This window comes from Lutra lutra, chromosome 14 (assembly GCF_902655055.1).
Source record: "Lutra lutra chromosome 14, mLutLut1.2, whole genome shotgun sequence".
NCBI classification, from domain to species: Eukaryota; Metazoa; Chordata; class Mammalia; order Carnivora; family Mustelidae; genus Lutra; species Lutra lutra.
The window spans coordinates 57,637,420-57,656,113 of NC_062291.1; the positions used below are offsets into that span (position 1 = coordinate 57,637,420).

At 36.0% G+C, this 18,694-nt stretch overlaps 1 protein-coding gene and 1 non-coding gene across 17 annotated transcripts in view; both read left to right on the top strand.

Annotated features, from left to right (window-relative positions):
• The window catches only part of LCOR (ligand dependent nuclear receptor corepressor), a 144,251-nt gene that overhangs the window by 85,844 nt on the left and 39,713 nt on the right, over window positions 1-18,694 (top strand). For 11 of the 16 annotated variants that reach the window (XM_047701974.1, XM_047701982.1, XM_047701975.1 and 8 more), the window contains 2 exons: window positions 12,060-12,192; window positions 17,379-17,666. In XM_047701974.1, the coding sequence (XP_047557930.1) occupies window positions 12,060-12,192; window positions 17,379-17,666 (421 nt within the window). The remainder of the gene's footprint in view (window positions 1-12,059; window positions 12,193-17,378; window positions 17,667-18,694) is intronic. The other 5 variants (XM_047701979.1, XM_047701983.1, XM_047701985.1 and 2 more) reach the window with 2 other exon arrangements.
• Window positions 10,216-10,321, top strand: LOC125085330 (U6 spliceosomal RNA). The gene has a single exon (XR_007122863.1). It is a non-coding gene; the product is annotated as a U6 spliceosomal RNA (small nuclear RNA).

The following is an 18,694-nucleotide window of genomic DNA, read 5'->3' on the forward strand; positions in this document are numbered from 1 at the left end:
CAGTGATACGTTCACTGTCTTGTATCTTTAATACCATATACCTGTTTTTAATGATTTTTATGAGGTAATATTCATATAGCAAAATTAATCCATTTAAGATTTCAGATTAATAGATTTTGGTAAATGTATACAGTTGTATAACTACCAGCACAGTCAAGATCAGGACATTTCCCTCACCCTGAAAAGCTTTCTCATGTCCCTTTGTAGTCAGTCCCTTTCCTGGACCCTCCAGCTCAGTCACTCAAGTTTTACCTTTTCTAGATAGAATTTTATATAACAGGAGTCATACAGTATGTTGTCTTTTTTTTGACTGCTTTCATTTAGTATAATTTTTTGATATATTTTTATATATACTCTTATTCCTTTTTATTGCTGAGTAGGTCTCCATAGCATATATTTGCAACTATTTGTTTATCTGTTCACCTTTTTATGGACTTCTGAATTGTTTCCAGATTTTGGCTGTTAGACTTACGTATAAGCCTTTGGATATATATTTTCATCTGTCTTGGATAAATACCTAGAATCGGAATTACCTTGGTAGTATTCTAATTGTATATTTAACCTTATACTACCATATGGTTCACCAAATTAATTCAGCAGTTTTGTGATTCCATCAGCAATGTATGAGAGTTCTAATGTTCTCCATTTTGCCAACATTTGATATTGTTAGTCTGTTTTAACTTTAAACATTCTGGTGGGTCTGTAATGGTGTCTCACTGTGATTTTAATTTTCATTTCCTTGATTAGTGACGTTGGACGTCTTTATACATATGGTATGTGGAACATTTGCTTGAATCTTTTGTCCATTTTTCAAAAACTTAACTAAGTGGTAAAAGTCCTTTCTACATTCTATATAAGACTTTCTGTCATTTTTTTCTTTTAAAATTCATGTTCTTTATGTCCTGTTCAAGAAAATCTCATGCTTGTTTTTAGAAGCTTGTTAGTGGTGACTCTTATATTTTGATATCGGATCCATTTCTAGTTAATTTTTCTGTATGCTGTGACTTAATTTAAATGTTGAGGTTTATTATTTTTTGTAAGATAATCCAGTTCTGATACCATTTGTTGGGAAGACATTCTTTCTCCCTATTAAATTCCTTGGTACTTTTGTGTGTCAGTTGACAATATATCTGTGGGTATGTTTCTGGGCTCTGTTATTTGCCATAGAACTATAGGTCTATTTTTATACCAATACCACAGTGTCTTGATTAGTGTATCTTTATGTCTGAAAATCAAATAGTACAAGTTCTCCAGCTTTGTTTTTCTTTCTCAGGCTTGTTCTGCTAATCTAGGTCTTTCTGCATAAATTTTAGAATCAATATATCAGTTTTTGAAAAAGCTTTTTAGAATTTTGGTTAGGATTCCATTGAATCTGTAGAGCAATTTTAAGAAGATTACCATATTAGCAACATTGAGTCTTCCAAGTTTATGATCATAGTTTATATCATCTTTGTATCATCTTTAATTTCCCTCAGAAGTGGTTTATAGTATTGCTTCCCTTTAGCCTAAAGAATTTCCTTTGAGCATTTCTAGTAGTACAAAGACATAGCAACTCTTAAGTTGTAGGGGAAAGTATAAACTTATTTGAAAATATCTTTTGGATATTTGTTTCATTGCCATTCCCAAAAAAGGTAGTAAAAGATAATAAAAAAGTATATTGTATGGATTGTGTAGGTGGAGATAATGAAAAACTTAATAAAGAACTTGAGGTCTTTTCTATTGAAAATCCCAGTCCATTGGGTATTAAGTCTCCTTTTTGTACTTTGGGTGGTGGATCATCATACCACACAGTGTTGGCTTCTATACCTCTCTATTCCTCTGCCTCTCCTTATCATCTTCACAGCTCCCTTAAAAGAAATAACCTTAAAAGGACATTGGAAAAATTGGGGCGCCTGGGTGGCTCAGTGGGTTAAGCCTCTGCCTTCGGCTCAGGTCATGATCCCGGTGTCCTGGGATCGGGCCCCGCATCGGGCTCTCTGCTCCGCGGGGAGCCTGCCTCCACCTCTCTCTTTCTGCCTGCCTCTCTGCCTACTTGTGATCTCTGTCTGTCAAATAAATAAATAAAATCTTTAAAAAAAAAGGGGGGGGGGGGACATTGGAAAATTGACACAAACTTGTGAGGCTGCCAGGAAACATAGCAATTGAAAATAGATGACCAGTCTTTCCCTGAAAGCTGCATACAGAATTAACTTTTATACACACATACACATTTTTCTTCATTTATGGCAGCACTAGCAGTTAGAAAATAAAGGAAACATCCTTTTCATAATGACAGTAAAAATGTAAAATAAATATGTGGGAACTGTGTCAATAAACAACAAAATTTTAATTGAGATCCGTTAAAACCCACTTGGATAAATGTAAAGCAGCTCCTAAAAGAGAAGACTGAATATTTTTAAGGGTGTTACATTATTCCTGGAATACTTCCTACGTATTATGCTATTCATATCAAAACCACAGTGTCTTCTTTGGGGAGCTGGTGGTAGTGGGAAAAGAGTTGGCTAAGTTTTTTAAAATATAATCTGAAAAAATAAAGCTAGGCCAAGACATTTTGGAAAATATGAATAATGAGTAGGGATTTGCCTTCCCAAATACTAAGACTTATTATAAATACGTAATAATTTTTAAAATATAATAGTGATGGGGCGCCTGAGTGGCTCATTGGGTTAAGCCTCTGCCTTCGGCTCAGGTCATGATCTCAGGGTCCTGGGATCGAGTCCCGCATCGGACTCTCTGCTCAGCGGGGAGCCTGCTTCCTCCTCTCTCTGCCTACCTCTCTGCCTACTTGTGATCTCTTTCTCTCTCTCTCTGTCAAATAAATAAATAAAATCTTTAAAAAAATATATAGTGATGATGCTTTTTTTAGTTCTTTATTAAGGAGAGACCTTTTAAAAAACATGACTTCTCCCTACTATAGAGCTACAGAATCAAACACTTTGACAATATGTTCTAGGCCTATATGCTTTTAAGAAGCTCACAGTAGGGAAAAAAAAAGGAACAACATCTCAGAGCAGATTCTGACAGAATCACCTGTAGCTGTGAACAAACTAGTCTAGGGGGACCAATTCCTGAATTCTGAAGGAAGCAGTTCCTAGGGGATATAAGTTCCAATTCATATCTCCAACTTTATTCCTGTTAGATTCTGAGCCAGCAACTTGTTCTTTAATAATTAGGGATAATAACTGGCTTTTTATTTACAGAAAAGTATGTCACATCATTTTTTTTTTTTTTGCCATACCATAATGACTCGTTTTCTTTTTTTTCTTCTTTTTTAAAGAATTTTTTAAAAGATTTTATTTATTTATTTGACAGAGATCACAGGTAGGCAGAGAGGCAGGCGGTGGGGGTGGGAGCAGGCTCTCTGCCAAGCAGAGAGCCTGATGCAAGATTTGATTCCAGGACTCTGAGATCATGACCTGAGCCAAAGGCAGAGGCTTAACCCACTGAGCTACCCAGGTGCCCCCATAATGACTCTTTTTAAAATTCAGATATGAGGGAAGGGAAATGGCATTAATTTACTCTTCGTATCTCCCGGCTATTGTGTTAACTTTATTAGTTCTGTGTCATAGGAACTTTTTTGTTCTTGATGGTTCATTTAATTTTGGTATATAGTATGTATAGTGAAGGAGGATGACCTATATTTTATTTGTATATCATTGCTATAAATCTGGTTTTAAGATTTTATTTATTTATACAAGGTAGAGAGAGCAGGTGGGAGCACAGGGAGAGGAAGGAGAAAAGAATCTCAAGCAGACTCTAGTAATCATGGAGCCTGATGCAAGCTCAATATCATGACCTGAGCTGAAACCAAGAGTTGGACACTCGGAGAGGAAGGAGAAAAGAATCTGAAGCTGACTGCTGATAATGGAGCCTGATGCAAGCTCAGTATCATGAGCCACCCCAGAGCCCCACATCACTGCTATAAATTTTTAACTTGCTGATCAGATGCAGTCAAAAAAATTATGTGATATTGTGTTATATTTTTCCTCTTTGGTTATTATTCTGGATAATAATAAGCGAAATAACCATTTGACTGGTGAAAATTATTTTAAAACAACCATTTAAACTCTGGAAATAACTATTTTTTTTTAAAGATTTTATTTATTTATTTGACAGAGAGAGATCACAAGTAGACGGAGAGGCAGGCAGAGAGAGAGAGAGGGAAGCAGGATCTCTGCCGAGCAGAGAACCCGATGCGGGACTCGATCCCAGGACGCTGAGATCATGACGTGAGCCGAAGGCAGCGGCCCAACCCACTGAGCCACCCAGGCGCCCCTGGAAATAACTATCTTAAGGGCATACAGCAAATGGAGAATCATTTGTTCAAAAAAATCTAGATATCAGTAGGAACAATGGGACTCTGGCATTTGACCCGTGACCCACTCCCACCCACCTTACTGAGCTCAGCTTGAGGGAAGTGCTGCTGTGAGCAGGAGGAGCAGACTGTGGGCTTCTCTCGTACCTTTTAGCTTCATGTTGCAGATGCTTGCTTTCATGCAGCTGGGGTCAAAAAGCCTAGCACTCCCTTCATTCATTCATCCTTTACCCAGAGTAGGACATCTACTCCAGGTGGAACAGATTGAGAATACTGAGCTTTGGGCCAGGCATCATTCATAAGGTGGAAGTTCTGTGCCAGGAGAGGCAAGTCATCCAGCACCCCCCTCATAAAGCACAGATGTCATTCTGAGAGAAGTGGGTCATTGTCCCAGTCCCCCTTTTCTGTGTATTGGCGCAAAGTTTCTTCCAAAAGGAAAGGCAGGCTTTGAGACTGAGAACTCTGTAGCTCTCTTAAGGGAACTGACTTCATTTGGAATAGAGCTTACAAAAAGTTGTTGAAAATGGTGAAGATTTTTGTGGTGAACAATTAATACGACGCTGTTAGGTAAATGGTTCTAGTAGCAACAAGTGAAATGGCAGAGCAGTGAGAATTTTCACCAGAAAAGAGAGAACCAGAAAAAAAAGATAGCTAAAAGAGCCCTCCTGGGATTGGAGTAAGCCTCAAAGACTGGCAAAGAGAGCCTGCTTTTATTGGAATAGAGAGTAGTACATTTCATGCGTCATGGTATTGCAGAAACACACCAGTGAAACAAACTAGTAGAGGCTAACAGCTGGATGTGTGATACCACTACAGGCAGATCAGCAAGAAGCTTGTAAAGGGAAAACTTGAGAAACTGCCAGAGAGTCTGACTGAACCCACAGTCATTCCTGGTGGACAGGGAGACTGCATGCTCAAGACAGCATCCCCTGAGAAGTCATATCAGAGGCTGCACAGTGCTAGTGATATAGAGTTCAATGGACCTCAAGATAAAGAAGGACATTTTTTAATGATAAAAAGGTAAATCTATGAGGAAGACATAATTATATCCTTGCATAACAACAGAGCCCCAAAACGCATGAAGTGGAATGTGACAGAAGTGAGGGGAGAAATAGTTCTACAGTAATAGTTGGATATATTAATATTGCACTTTCAGTAATGGATAAAGCATCTAGGCACAAGATCAACAAAGAAGAAAGACTTGAACAACACTATGTATCAACTAGACCTAACATGATATTTATGTAGAAAACTCCAACCAAAAAAGAACAAATACTCATTCTTCTCAACTGTACATTGAATATTCTCCAGGAAAAACTTCCTGCTAGTCTTAAAAAATTAAAGGTTATAATCATATAAAATGTTTTCGCACTACCGAGGAATGATATCAGAAATCAGTTACAGAGGAAATAATGAGAATTCACAAACATGTGGAAATTAAATACCACTTCTGATATCAGTAGATCAAAGAAAAAATCACAAAGAAAATTAGAAAATATTTTGAGATAAATTAAAACAAAGCCAAAACATACCAGAACTTGGGAGATGTAGCCAATGGCACCTAGACCAGAATTTATAGCTGCAGATGCCTGTATTTAAGATTTCAGTCAATACCCTTCCTTAAAAGACTAGAAAAAGAACATACTAAATCCAAAGAAAGTGGAAAGAAGGAAATAATAATGATTAGAGCAGAAATCGATGAAATAGTATGGGAAAATAGAGAAATCAACAAAATCAAAGATTGGCTCATTGAAAAGATCTAACAAAATTGATAAAGGTTTTATCTAGGGCTGATCAAGAGAAGACTCAAATTACTAAATCACAAATGATAGAGGAAATTACTAGAAATAGAAAGAATTTAAGGAATAATGTCTATATTAGCAGATTAGATAATTTCGATGAAATAAGCAAATGCCTAGAAAGACACAAACTACTGAAACTGACCTAAGGAGAAATGGAAAATCTGAACCAAGCTGTGTTATGGGTTGAAATGTCTCCTCCACCCCAGTCACCCCCAAAAAAGATATGTTGAAATTCTCATCCCTGGTACTTCTGAACATGACCTTATTTGGAAATAGGATCTTTGCAAATTAATCAGATTAAAATGAAGTTATACTGGATTAGAGTGGGTCCTAAATCCAATGACTGGTATCTTTATAAGAGGAGAGATTTGGAGATTGAGACACACACAGGGAAGAAGGCCATGTAAAGATGGAAGTAGAAATTGGATTTATGCTGTCACAAGCCAGGAAATGCCAGATAGTTGGAAACTATCAGAACCTAGGAGAAAGCAGGGGAAGAATTCATTCATAGAGCCTTCAGAGGGAACATGGCTCTGTTGACACCTTGATTGGAGATTTCTAGATTCCAGAGTTGTGAGAGAAGAAGTTTTTGTGGTTCCTAAGCCATTCTGTTTGTGGTCATACAGTAGCCCGAGGAAATTAATGCAACCTAGAACAAGTAAAGAGATCAAATTTATAATTTTAAAAAACTTTGATCAAAGAAAAGTCCATGGCCAGATATCTTCACTGGTGATTTCTTTCAGATATTTCTAAAGAATTAATACCAGTTCTTCACAAGCTTATCTAAAATATAGAGGAAGACTTACTTATTTTATGAGGCCAGTATTATTTGAATACCAAAACCAGACAGAGAAATCACAAGAAAAGAACACGTCAGATAAGTATCGCTTATTTATACCAACAAGACCAATAAAATTCTCAGCAAAATATTAGCAAACCAAATCAAGGAACATATGAAAACTGTTATACACCCTTACCAAGTGAATTTATCTCAGGAATGCAAGGTTGGTTTACATCACAAAATCAATTAATGTAGTACAGTGCACATTAATGGGATAAGTGATAGGAATCATATGATCGTTACAGTGGATGTCCCCCCAAAAGTGACCAGATTCAGCACCTTTTCCTGATAAAAACATGCAACAAACTAGGAATAGAAGAGAAATTCCTTAGCTTGACTTTACAAAAGTACATAGCTATAGTGGAAAGCTGAACAGTTTTCCCCCTAAGATTAGAACAAGACAAGGTTGTCCACTCTTAGTACTTCTGTGCAGTATTGTACCTGAGGCTCTAGACTTGGCAATTAGGCAGTAAAAAAAAGAAACCGAAGTTACCCAGATTACAAAAAGTGTATTTGTAGATGACATGATGTTGTATATGGAAAATCCTAAAGAATCTACAGAACACTATTAGAATTAGTAAGTTCAGCAAGGTTGTAGAATACAGCATTAAAAAAAATGGTGATATTTCTAGACAAATAGCAATGAACAATCTGAACGTGAAAATTAAAACAGTTCCATTTACAGTAGCATCGAAAAGAATAAAACACTTAAGAATAATTTTTTAAGATTTTATTTATTTGACAGATCACAAGTAGGCAGAGAGGCGGGCAGGGGTGGGGGGTTGGGGAGTACAGGCTCCCTGCTGAGCAGAGAGCCCAATGCAGGACTTGATCCTAGGACCCTGAGATCATGACCTAAGCCGAAGGCAGAGGCTTAACCCACTGAGCCACCCAGGTGCCCCACTTAAGAATAATTTTAAGATGTTTAAGACTTGTACATCGTAAATTTAAAAAAATGTTGAAATAAAGAAGGTCTGAATAAACTGAAAGATCTCTCAATGCTCATGAATTGGAACATACTTAATGTTAAAAAGATAGCATTGCTTCCCAAAATAGCTTGTAGATTCATTGTATTCTCTATCAAGACCTCTGCTGCCTTCTTTGCAGAAATTGAGAAATTGATCTTAAAATTCATACGGAAATTCAAGAGATGCATGACAAGCCAGAGCAGTCTTCTACAAGAAGAGAGGACTTACACTTCCCAGTTTCAAAACTGTCTACAAAACTACTGTGATCAACGTACTGTATTACTGGCTTACAGATGGGAAATGTAAATCAGTAGAATAGAATTGGGTATCCAGAAGTAAGATTTATGGCTAGTAATTCATTTCTTTTCAAAGATGTTTTATTTCTTAGGGAGTGAGTGAGAAAGAGTATAAGCAGGAGAGAGAGGCAGGGGGAGAGGGAGAAGCAGACTGCCTGCTGAGCAGGGAGCCCAATGTGAGACTCGATCCCAGGACCTTGGGATCATGACCTGAGCCAAAGGCAAACACGTAACCAATTGAACCACCCAGGCACCCACAGCTAGTGATTCTTGACAAAAGAATTTGGACCTCTTCTAATACCGTACACAAAAGTTTACTTGAAATGGATCATATACCTAAAAGTAAGTTCTAAAACTATACAACATTTAGAAGAAAACATAAGAGTAAATCTTCATGACCTTGGGTTAGCCACCAGTTTTTTAGATAAAATACCAAAGCACAAATGACCAAAAAAAAAAAGATAAATTGAAATGTATTAAAATTAAATAATTTTGGGGGTGCCTGGGTGGCTTAGTTAGGCATCTGCCTTCAGCTTAGGTCATGATCCCAGGGTGCTGGGATCATGTCCGGCATCAGGTTCCCTGTTTCTCCCCCTCCATCTCCCTACTGCTCCCCTGCTTGTGCTCTCTATAATTAATTAATTAAATCGATCCTTAAAAAATTTTTTTTAGCTTTTATACTGCTGACAGTAGCATCAATGAAATGATAAGTTCACTGATGGCAGGAAATATTTGCAAATCTTACATTTGTTAATGGACTTATATCCAGAATATGAAGAAGTCTTAACCTCCCTGGTGGTCTAGTGGTTAGGATTCGGCGCTCTCAGAATATGAAGAAGTCTTAAAACTCAACATTAAAAAGGTATAGCCCAATTAAACACTGGGCAAAACTTATGAATAGACATTTCTCCAAAGAAGGTATTTAAATGCAGTTAGATGTTCAACATCAGTAGTCATTCGGGAAATAAATCTGAACCATGAGACACCACTTCTTGTGGACTAGAATAGATGTAATGAAAAGATAACAAGTGTTCTTGAGTATGTGAAGAAGTCAGAACCCTCATTGCTGTTGAGAATATGAAATGGTGTACCTGCTTTGGAAGATAGTTTTGGTTTGTTTTTTTTTTTTTAACTTCCTCAGGATGGTAAACATAATTAAGACATCCAGAAATTCCGCTCTGAAATATATATCCAAGAGAGATGAAAATATACATCCATACAAAAACTTGCCCACAAATATTAAAGGCAGTGTTATTTATTTCATAATAGCCAAAAAGTAGAAACCCAAATGGTACTCAACTGATGATTGGGTAAAACGGGCTATCTCCATACAATGGGATATTTTTTGAAGCTAGAAAGGAAAGAAGTACTGGTACATGCTACAACATGGTGAACCTTGAAAACATTCCAGGAGGAAGAAGTCATTCATATATATATATATATATATACACACACACACACACACACACACACATACATACACACATACACACACACACATACACACACACACGGATATTGCCCAATTCCATTTATATGAAATGCCTAGAATAAGCAGGTCTGTAGAAACAAAAGGTAATAAAGTGGTTGCCCAGGGTTGGGAGAATGGGGAGTAGCTGACTTAATTTATGGGTTTACTTCTGGGGTACAGAAGTGTTCTAAAATTTATTATGGTGATGGTCCCACACCTCTGTGAACCTACCAAAAAAAAATTTAATTTTACACTAAAAATGGGCGAATCGTATGGTATGTGCATTATATCTCAGTAAAACCATTAAAAAACAAAACAAATAGGTGTGACTAATTAATGTGAACCAGTTGAAAGTTATCTATATGTTTCAGTGTCCAGGTTGATTAAATTGGTTAAAACTGTTTAATTGAAGAAAAAACAGGTAGCACCTCCTTTACTGAGTGCTCTTAGTTGCTGTGAGTTGATTTAAATAAGACAGTAGCCTGAATGCAACATTAAACATGGTTGAAATGTAGATATTCTGTGCTCGCTTGGGCAGCACATACACTAAAATTGGAACAATACAGAGAAGATTAGCATGCCCCTGTGTACGGGTGACACACAGATTCATGAGGTGTTCCATATTTTTTGATGAGCACCAGGTGGTGTTTGTAAGTGTTGAATCACTAAATTCTACACCTGAAACGAATATTACACTGTATATTAACGAGCAGGAATTTAAATTAAAACTTGGGGGGAAAAATACACATTTTTGTAAACATGTATGTAGAATCACTCACTGGAACTACCCTGTGTACAATTCATCCTTCAACTAACATCTTCTCTAAGATACAAGTGTTCTAAACATGAAAAATAAACATAGATATTCTGCTCAAGGTCTAACTGAACACTGAATGCAGGACTATGGAGTTAAGTACAGTTCATGCCATGTAATGTCTCATTTTAAAAATCACTAAACAATGAAATGGCATTAAAGTGTAATGCAATTGAGGATTTTATTGGACTCTTTAATACCTATTCCTAATACCTTTTAGATGTTAAATCTGTATCAAAATCACCTTATTTTGTGATTCATTTTCAAAAGTTAATAAAAAGAATGTTGGCAAATAAAACGATAATAAACGTTTTTATAATGATTTATAACAATATTTTCTTTATGTGGCAGACTTAGTATGTCTAATACAGAAATTATGTGGCATGATTTTAGTTTGATTATGCAAGAGAGTTCTTTATGTGAAACTATTTGTAATGTATAATTGATGCTAAATGTGGTGTCAACACAGTTTGGATGTTGCGGGAATCATAACAAGCTGGTTTCAAATATCATTGGGTGTATTTGAAATCTTTAAGAAAACTGTGAATTATAATAGTCTCCAGTGTCTTGCTTACTACTTACTTTTCATTGTGTCAAGGCATGTCCTTATTTTCTTATTTAGAGTACTTTTAGTTTTCCATGACATAAGTAAATGCACATGGTGATACATTGCAATAACTTATATATGCTGGAACTTAAGGAACACTTAAAACATGTACTTTGCTTTTCTTTACACTTTTATTTTCTATTATCATAGTTCCCTATTTATTAGCTACAAGAGTGAAAGTAAGTGCAAAGGATTAATAACCTAGTCTAGTGCTCCTGCAGTCTAAGAACAGATTCTGGGAATGTTTGGGATGAGTCTAGTTCAGCATTTTGAAACTTTGTGATCAGGACTTAAATTTTTATATAAACATTTTTAAGCATAAATAGAAATGTTTACCTTTAGAACATGTAGTGTACTTTTATTTTTGAATTATTTTTTCTAGAGCCAGTTTTAACCTATTAATTTCACAACTCTAAATATTTGAAAGCTGTAGTTTATGAAATAGTATTCTAAGGACAGAATTATAAATTTAGATAACTTTCTCTTTGAGTTTTCCCTTATGGCTCTTTTAAAAATGTTTGTTTTGTGTCTGGAAAAAACATCTTGAACTTGGAGAGCAAACATGATTCTCAAATATTTAGGGTTTAAGGTATCTTTTTATCTGAGTTGAATTGTGTGTGAACTATTGCTATGTAGTATAATAAGAACTGATATATTTGAATGCTCAAGAAAAATTTTCCTTTAGTAGTATTAGAGTTTATCTTTAAATTTTAAACAATTCATAAAATAAATAAAAACCACCAAAGTGTATTTTTACATTCACTTTGCTTTTATACTTTTGTGGAGATAAGTTTTATTCTGATTTGTAGTTTTTAAAATATTTTAATTGTATTAAACTGATTTGTCTTATCTGTTACTAACATTTGTCTTTGATTTTGCATCTGTGCTTTTGATACTGAATGGGGAAAGATTTCTCTGCAAATATTTCACCAAATATTTTTACAGGGACACTTAGTCGGTCTGGATGAACCAGCTTCGGGAGCTGGGCAAGAAGCTCTGCTTAAACAAGAGCAAGCAAAAATCATTCGATTCGAGAGACAAGCAGAAGAGTTCCTCAATGCAGTCTTTTATAGAAAAGGTTGGTTCTAGTGAAGAATGACATTTTAGTATCTGCTTGTCTTATATTAATTTCCTTAATTTTAATGTCATTTTTAAAAAGTCACTTTAAAACATTTTTCTTTATTGATGATATACACTTAATATTCCTTTGGTCAAGTTAAATTTGGAATAGGTAAGGCAGCCCCTCTCCCTCATTTTCATTCTGAAGTGATGGTGTCATATAAGTTTTTGTTAGTAAGATAGTTCCCGAAAGTATTATGAACATCTGAAAAGTCTAAGGTTTCAGGAGTACAGTATTTTATCAGACAAATATTCTTTTTTTTTTTTTTTTTTTTAGGATTTTATTTATTTTTTTTGACAGACAGAGATCACAAGTAGGCAGAGAGACAGGCAGAGAGAGAGGAGGAAGCAGGCTCCCCGCTGAGCGGAGAGCCCGATATGTGGGGCTCCATCCCAGGACCCCGGGGTCATGACCCGAGCCAAAGGCAGAGGCTTTAACCCACTGAGCCACCCAGGTGCCCCCAGACAAATATTCTTACATGGTTATAATTTTAATCACAAATAACCATAAAACCAACTGTATAAAATTTTAGTAATTCCTGAGTGAAATTCATTTGGAAAAAAGATGCGAAGTTATATCTTAAAATTAGATTTGCAAGCATCTTTTCCTTGGTACAATCTTGTTTCACTAAAATTTCATTGAATTATTAAAATTGGAGAAAGAAACTCATTATTACATAGTAAAACTTATACCCCATATAATAGCTCCATCTCTTAGATTTTTCCATTTTTCTTTCTCCTTGAAATTATTGTAGACAGGTTTTACATCTCTTTTCTCTGCCCACAAAGCACAATTGTCATTAGCTAAGACCTTCAGAAAGTTTCTCTCCATTTTCCATTCTAATGAAGTCTTTACCTTCAGGAAACTCTGAATGGATTTGTATTCCTTAGTTATTTCTTTCCTCTAGTTCCAAGATGGAGGTTACTATGAGAGGTTCTTAAAAAAAGTTTCCTACAAACTCCTCATAATCCTGAATATTCCTTATTTAATCTTCCAGCAGACTCAATGATTTATACATTCCAGTTTACACCTCTTGTTCTTCTGGGAATTCCCTCCAGAGTTACAAGGGTGATTTTTCCCTGTATACTGGTTTAAAGTCTGATAAATGCTATTCTAATTGGTTGTTTACAGTTGGAGAGCAGCTGATGTTCTGCTTAATGTGGTCAATATTTTCAAAATGGAGTATGAAGTCAGGCCTCATATAAAATTAAGGAGTGAAGATTTTTGTTTTCTGTGGCACTTTTTTCCCTTCCATCCTCACTTCTCTTTTCATCCTCTCAAGTACCCTCTGACCTAAAGCTCCCAACTGAGGCTCCCATGCCCACTTTATCTTCCCTTTAAAGTATGCTGAGTTCTAAAATTATGTTCAAAATAGTAATTGACTTAGTTTTACAAACATTTGATTGTTTTATTAAAGTAATTCACATTTAAAGTATAAATGATAGATCAGTTCTGTCAGTTTATTAACAAAATAAAACATCTTTACAGTTCCTCTGTTGTTCTCTACTTTAGGATGTGTACTGAGTCATGGGTCTAATTCTGCACCAAACTTCATTATTTGAAAAGAGCAGCTCCTGTCCCTAATATACGTGGAGAAAGAACTTTTCATGCAATCATAAGCATATTCTGAAAGAGAATTCTAGCCGCTTTCTCTGCTAGTCCTATCCCTTTGTCATGTAGGAATAACTTAAAGTTCTTAAAAGTTTTCTTACTTAAACATTAAACTTTTGGGCACATGAGGGAATTTTTACCTCAGAGTCATTCTTAGGGTAGACTTTAAGAGATGGGAATCCTCTGAAATTGTATGTATACAAAGTTTTGTATTTGTATACTGGTGCATGATGCTCAGAAAAAAGGAGTATTGCTTTGTTATTGGAAGTTCCTTCCTCCTTGTTTTATGCATTAATATTGTTATTTTTAGATAGTATATTAATCTTCATGAAAATGTCTCAAAGGTGACCATTAGTACTCTTCAGGTTAAACCAAAAATGTGCTAACATGAAGAGAATGACAGGCAATTTAGTCTGAAGGGGATTTTTTTTTTTTTTTAAGATTTTATTTATTTATTTGACAGAGATCACAGGTAGGCAGAGAGGCAGGCAGAGAGGAGGAAGCAGGCTCCCTGCTGAGCAGAGAGCCCGATTCGGGGCTCGATCCCAGGACCCTGGGATCATGACCTGAGCCGAAGGCAGAGGCTTTAACCCACTGAGCCACCCAGGCGCCTGAAGGGGATTTTTTTTTTTAAATAAATAGTTCAGAGATTTGGATTTAGTTGTTACTAAATATTGCAAATGAATGTTTTTTGTTTGTTTGTTTTTTCCTCGGGAGGAAGGAGGAAGGACAGAGGGAGAAAGAACATCTTAAGTAGGCTTTATCCCCAGCTTAAGATCCATGAGATCATGACTTGAGCTGAAATCAGAAGTTGGATGCTGACTGAGCCACCCGGCCACCCCCAAAATTTTGTTTTAAAATAATTGAGCATGGAAAGGTACTGTAAGCTAAGTAGGAACATAGATGTAATAAAAGTAGGCTTTTGTGGTGTGGACTCTATAATAAATTCCAGCTTATGAACAGTATATCTTCTAAAGTTGTCATATTCTTTCAGCTTGCTTTGTCACTTGTGTTAGAAAATTTGACACTTTCCTGAAAGTTTTTTCAATTTTTAAAATTTTTATTTTTAAGTTTAAGATTTTGAGAGAGAGCACGTGTGCACATGCATGCACACAAGAGTGGGCTTGGGGGAGGAAGAGTCAGATGATCAATCAACTGACTCTGAACCACCCAGGCACCCCAGATTTGCAGTTTTAAAACACACAGGTGGCTGGCGATGTAGCATTTACTTGTTTTCCTGTTGTTTTAATTGTGACTTGATTTGTTGTTTTTATTTGACTCAGTTGTGCATGTCCCTCAAGGCATATCTAGGTTTATAGAAGTTGTGTTTTAAGTAAGTGAGGGAATGAAATGTGTTCAGGAAACTTCAAAAGATATAAAAATTCACATGCCAGAGATGTCATCAATCTGTGAATATGAATTGTGCTTTATGATTATGTTCTTCATTCAAAAAAGAGGCAAGACAGACTGCAGCCATTTAAAGCTCAGAGATAGCAATTTATGGTCTTTATCCTAAAATCTCTTGACTCTTCACAAATCTGTTAATTACATTTATGAATCTGATTGACCAGATATCTCATAAATTCATTTTGCTTCCTATTTGGACACTTTGTTCTTCGAGTGTTACTGGGGATAGGAAGATACACTAATATATTAAAACTTGAAATTATATGCAGTCTTTCATTTGGAGGATGGATCTTAAGTGGAAAGTTAAATGAATATGAATATGAATATTTAGTGGATAGAGAGATTTAAACAGTGTGTGGCTAAATATTTATTAAAACATTTAAGGAACTCGTCAGTGGTTGCAGTAATTTCTGAACTTTACCTAATTGAACACCTCAATTAAACCGTGTAGCATACTCTATAGAGAAGAAACGTAGGGTTAGAAATACTTGTTAGTAGAACAGAAATGTTACTGTTGGTAAAGCAAACCTCATTAGACTTCAGAGAATTAAATATTCTGATTTTAGACTATCTTCTGGTATTGAATGTTATCGTTCAGGGAAACAATTGTTCTTAGGAGTCCCATGAGGTTTTGATATTGTGTGTGTGTTTGTTTGTGTGTGTGTGTGTGTTTTTACTGTAGAGATTTTAGATTTTAATTGTAATAAGTCATATTTCTCTAAATTTACAAAGCAACCTAATTCCCTTCCAGCTCCAGCTGTATTATGGGTAAAGTAATTTACTTTCTGTAGTTAAATCTTTAAAAGACCAAGGAAACTCAGGTTTTCTGAGAACTGTCTTCTAAAACTTCTGAAGTATGGTGGGGAAGTAGAGATCACAGGTGGAACATTAAGATCACGGGGAGAGTTTTAATCAGGGGTCTATACCACTAACCATCTATACAAATTTGAAGAGGCCACTTATTCTTTAGAACATTAATTTCATTTGTCTAAAGAAAAACAAAACCTGATGAGGATTGATTGATTGAACTGATCCATTTATTACTCAACTAATATGAATGCATTCTTTATGTCAGGCAAGATTAGGTGCTGAGTGTACAGAGGTAAACAAACATAATCTCTGCTCTTGACAAGCTTAGTCTCCCTGAGAGTATGGTAACAGTGGAGATGTGATGACATAGTCATACCAAACATTTTCCCTTTGATTTTTTCCCCTATTTGACCTTCAAGGTGTCCCTTCCAGTGCTAAAAGTTCTATGATTTAATGAATTCATGTTTTTAAAATTAACATTGATTAGAAATTGATAACTTAGGTGTTTATTTCATTATTTCACTAGCTGTTCTGTTTAATGATTGATAGAGTATTTTTAAGGAGCTCATGGAAAATATATGGGCTTAAGCTTTTGAGATTTGGCATTTAAACTCCTAGCCTAGGGGTTCTAAAATTGTGGTCCCTCAACCAGTTGCATCTAAAAACTTACTAGAAATGCCAGTCCTTGAGCTCACCCTAGAACTGCTGAATGAGTGACTCTGGGGATAGGGTCCCGCAATCTGTTTTTATAAGCCCTCAAAGTGATTCTAATGAGCCTGATAATGGGAGGCTATTGCCCCAGTCTACCATGGATCTTATATTAAGGATCTCCTTTTATAATTTTGATATGCCTTCAGTTTTGAACAGAAAGTAAATTAAACACTCATGAACTGAGTAATCCATTCTTCAACAATTCAGGAAGAAGTAGCTGAGGAAAGGTCTAGGAGAAACCAAAAATGATCTATAGGTAGTAAACAGAGGGGTAATTATCTCATAAAAGAAAGGTTTGAGATTTCTGTATCAGGTAAGTGATTCTTGCCCGTAAGATACACTATTTGTTGTCCCTTTATTTAATTTCATAATATTGAGGGGGTGGTGTTTAGAAATGATTTTATGAAAATTTCATTTTTAAAAATTTGAAACTCAAGCTTAGAGATTAAAAATACAATTCTGAGAGGGAATACTACTTTTAGGGTATTGCATTATAAGAAAAAAGATAAAATGAAATTTTATGTTTGCTTGAAAGCTGTCTTTTTTTTTTTTTTTTTTTAAAGTACATTGTCCCAATTTAAAAGTAAATAAATCTTTGTTTACAGACAGTCCCTGGGTCTCCGACCCCAATATTCCCCTAGTGGCCCGTGAGATCATGCAGCGAATGATCCAACAATTTGCTGCTGAATATACCTCAAAAAATAGCTCTACTCAGGACCCCAGCCAGCCCAATAGCACAAAGAACCAAAGCCTGCCGAAAGCATCTCCAGTCACCACCTCTCCCACGGCTGCAACTACTCAGAACCCTGTGCTCAGCAAACTTCTCATGGCTGACCAAGACTCACCTCTGGACCTTACTGTCAGAAAGTCTCAGTCAGAACCTAGCGAACAAGGTATGGTTTGATGTCAAGGTCTCCTCTGTCCAATCAGAATACTTTAATTTGGGGAGAAAAAAATTATTGGCAATTAGGGCACCAATAACAATAATAGGATAAAAACTAATGTGATTCTTAAATTATTCCTGACTCTGCAGTAATAGAGAAGAAGTACAGATAAAATGGCTACGTTATGTATCAATAGTTCGTAGTCATGATTAATGTACCACCCAGGAAAGTTAGGTGGTTACAGTTGTTGCTGATCTTTTTTTTTTTTTTTTTTTTTTTAAGATTTTATTTATTTATTTGACAGAGAGAGACACAGCAAGAGAGGGAACACAGATGGGGAGTGGGAGAGGGAGAAGCAGGCTTCCCGCTGAGTAGGGAGCCCGATACGGGGCTCGATCCCAGGACCCTGCGATCATGACCTGAGCCAAAGGCAGACGCTTAACTACTGAGCCACCCTGGCACCCCATTGTAATCTTTAATTTACTTGATATTTATATGAGTATTTTATGCCTCCAAACCTTTGCCATATCCCTTGTTTTTAAAACCCCTATGAAAAATGAAGTTTTCCCCCATCCATCAGTGTTCTAGGATTAGCACCTGAGAAATAAGTATGTCTTATTCGGCAGAAGTTATACTGTGCAAATGAAATTATAAGGCGAGACTATGTATTGTTTGCATTTTTTTTAACTTTTATTTATTTTTTATTTATTTATTTGACAGAGATCACAGGTAGGCAGAGAGGCAGGCAGAGAGAGAGGAGGAAGCAGGCTCCCTGCGGAGCAGAGAGCCCGATGTGGGGCTCGATCACAGAACCCTGGGATCATGACCTGAGCTGAAGGCAGAGGCTTTAACCCACTGAGCCACCCAGGCGCCCCTTGTTTGCATTTTTTAAAAAAAGAAACTTCTGGGATTAGATACAATGAGGAAGACATTAGACATACCAGGTGGTTCAGTGTATTCAGTATTTTATAAATACACAAACACATCCGTGTGTGTATATACTGTATTATGAGCTAACCTTAGAATATTTCCAAAAG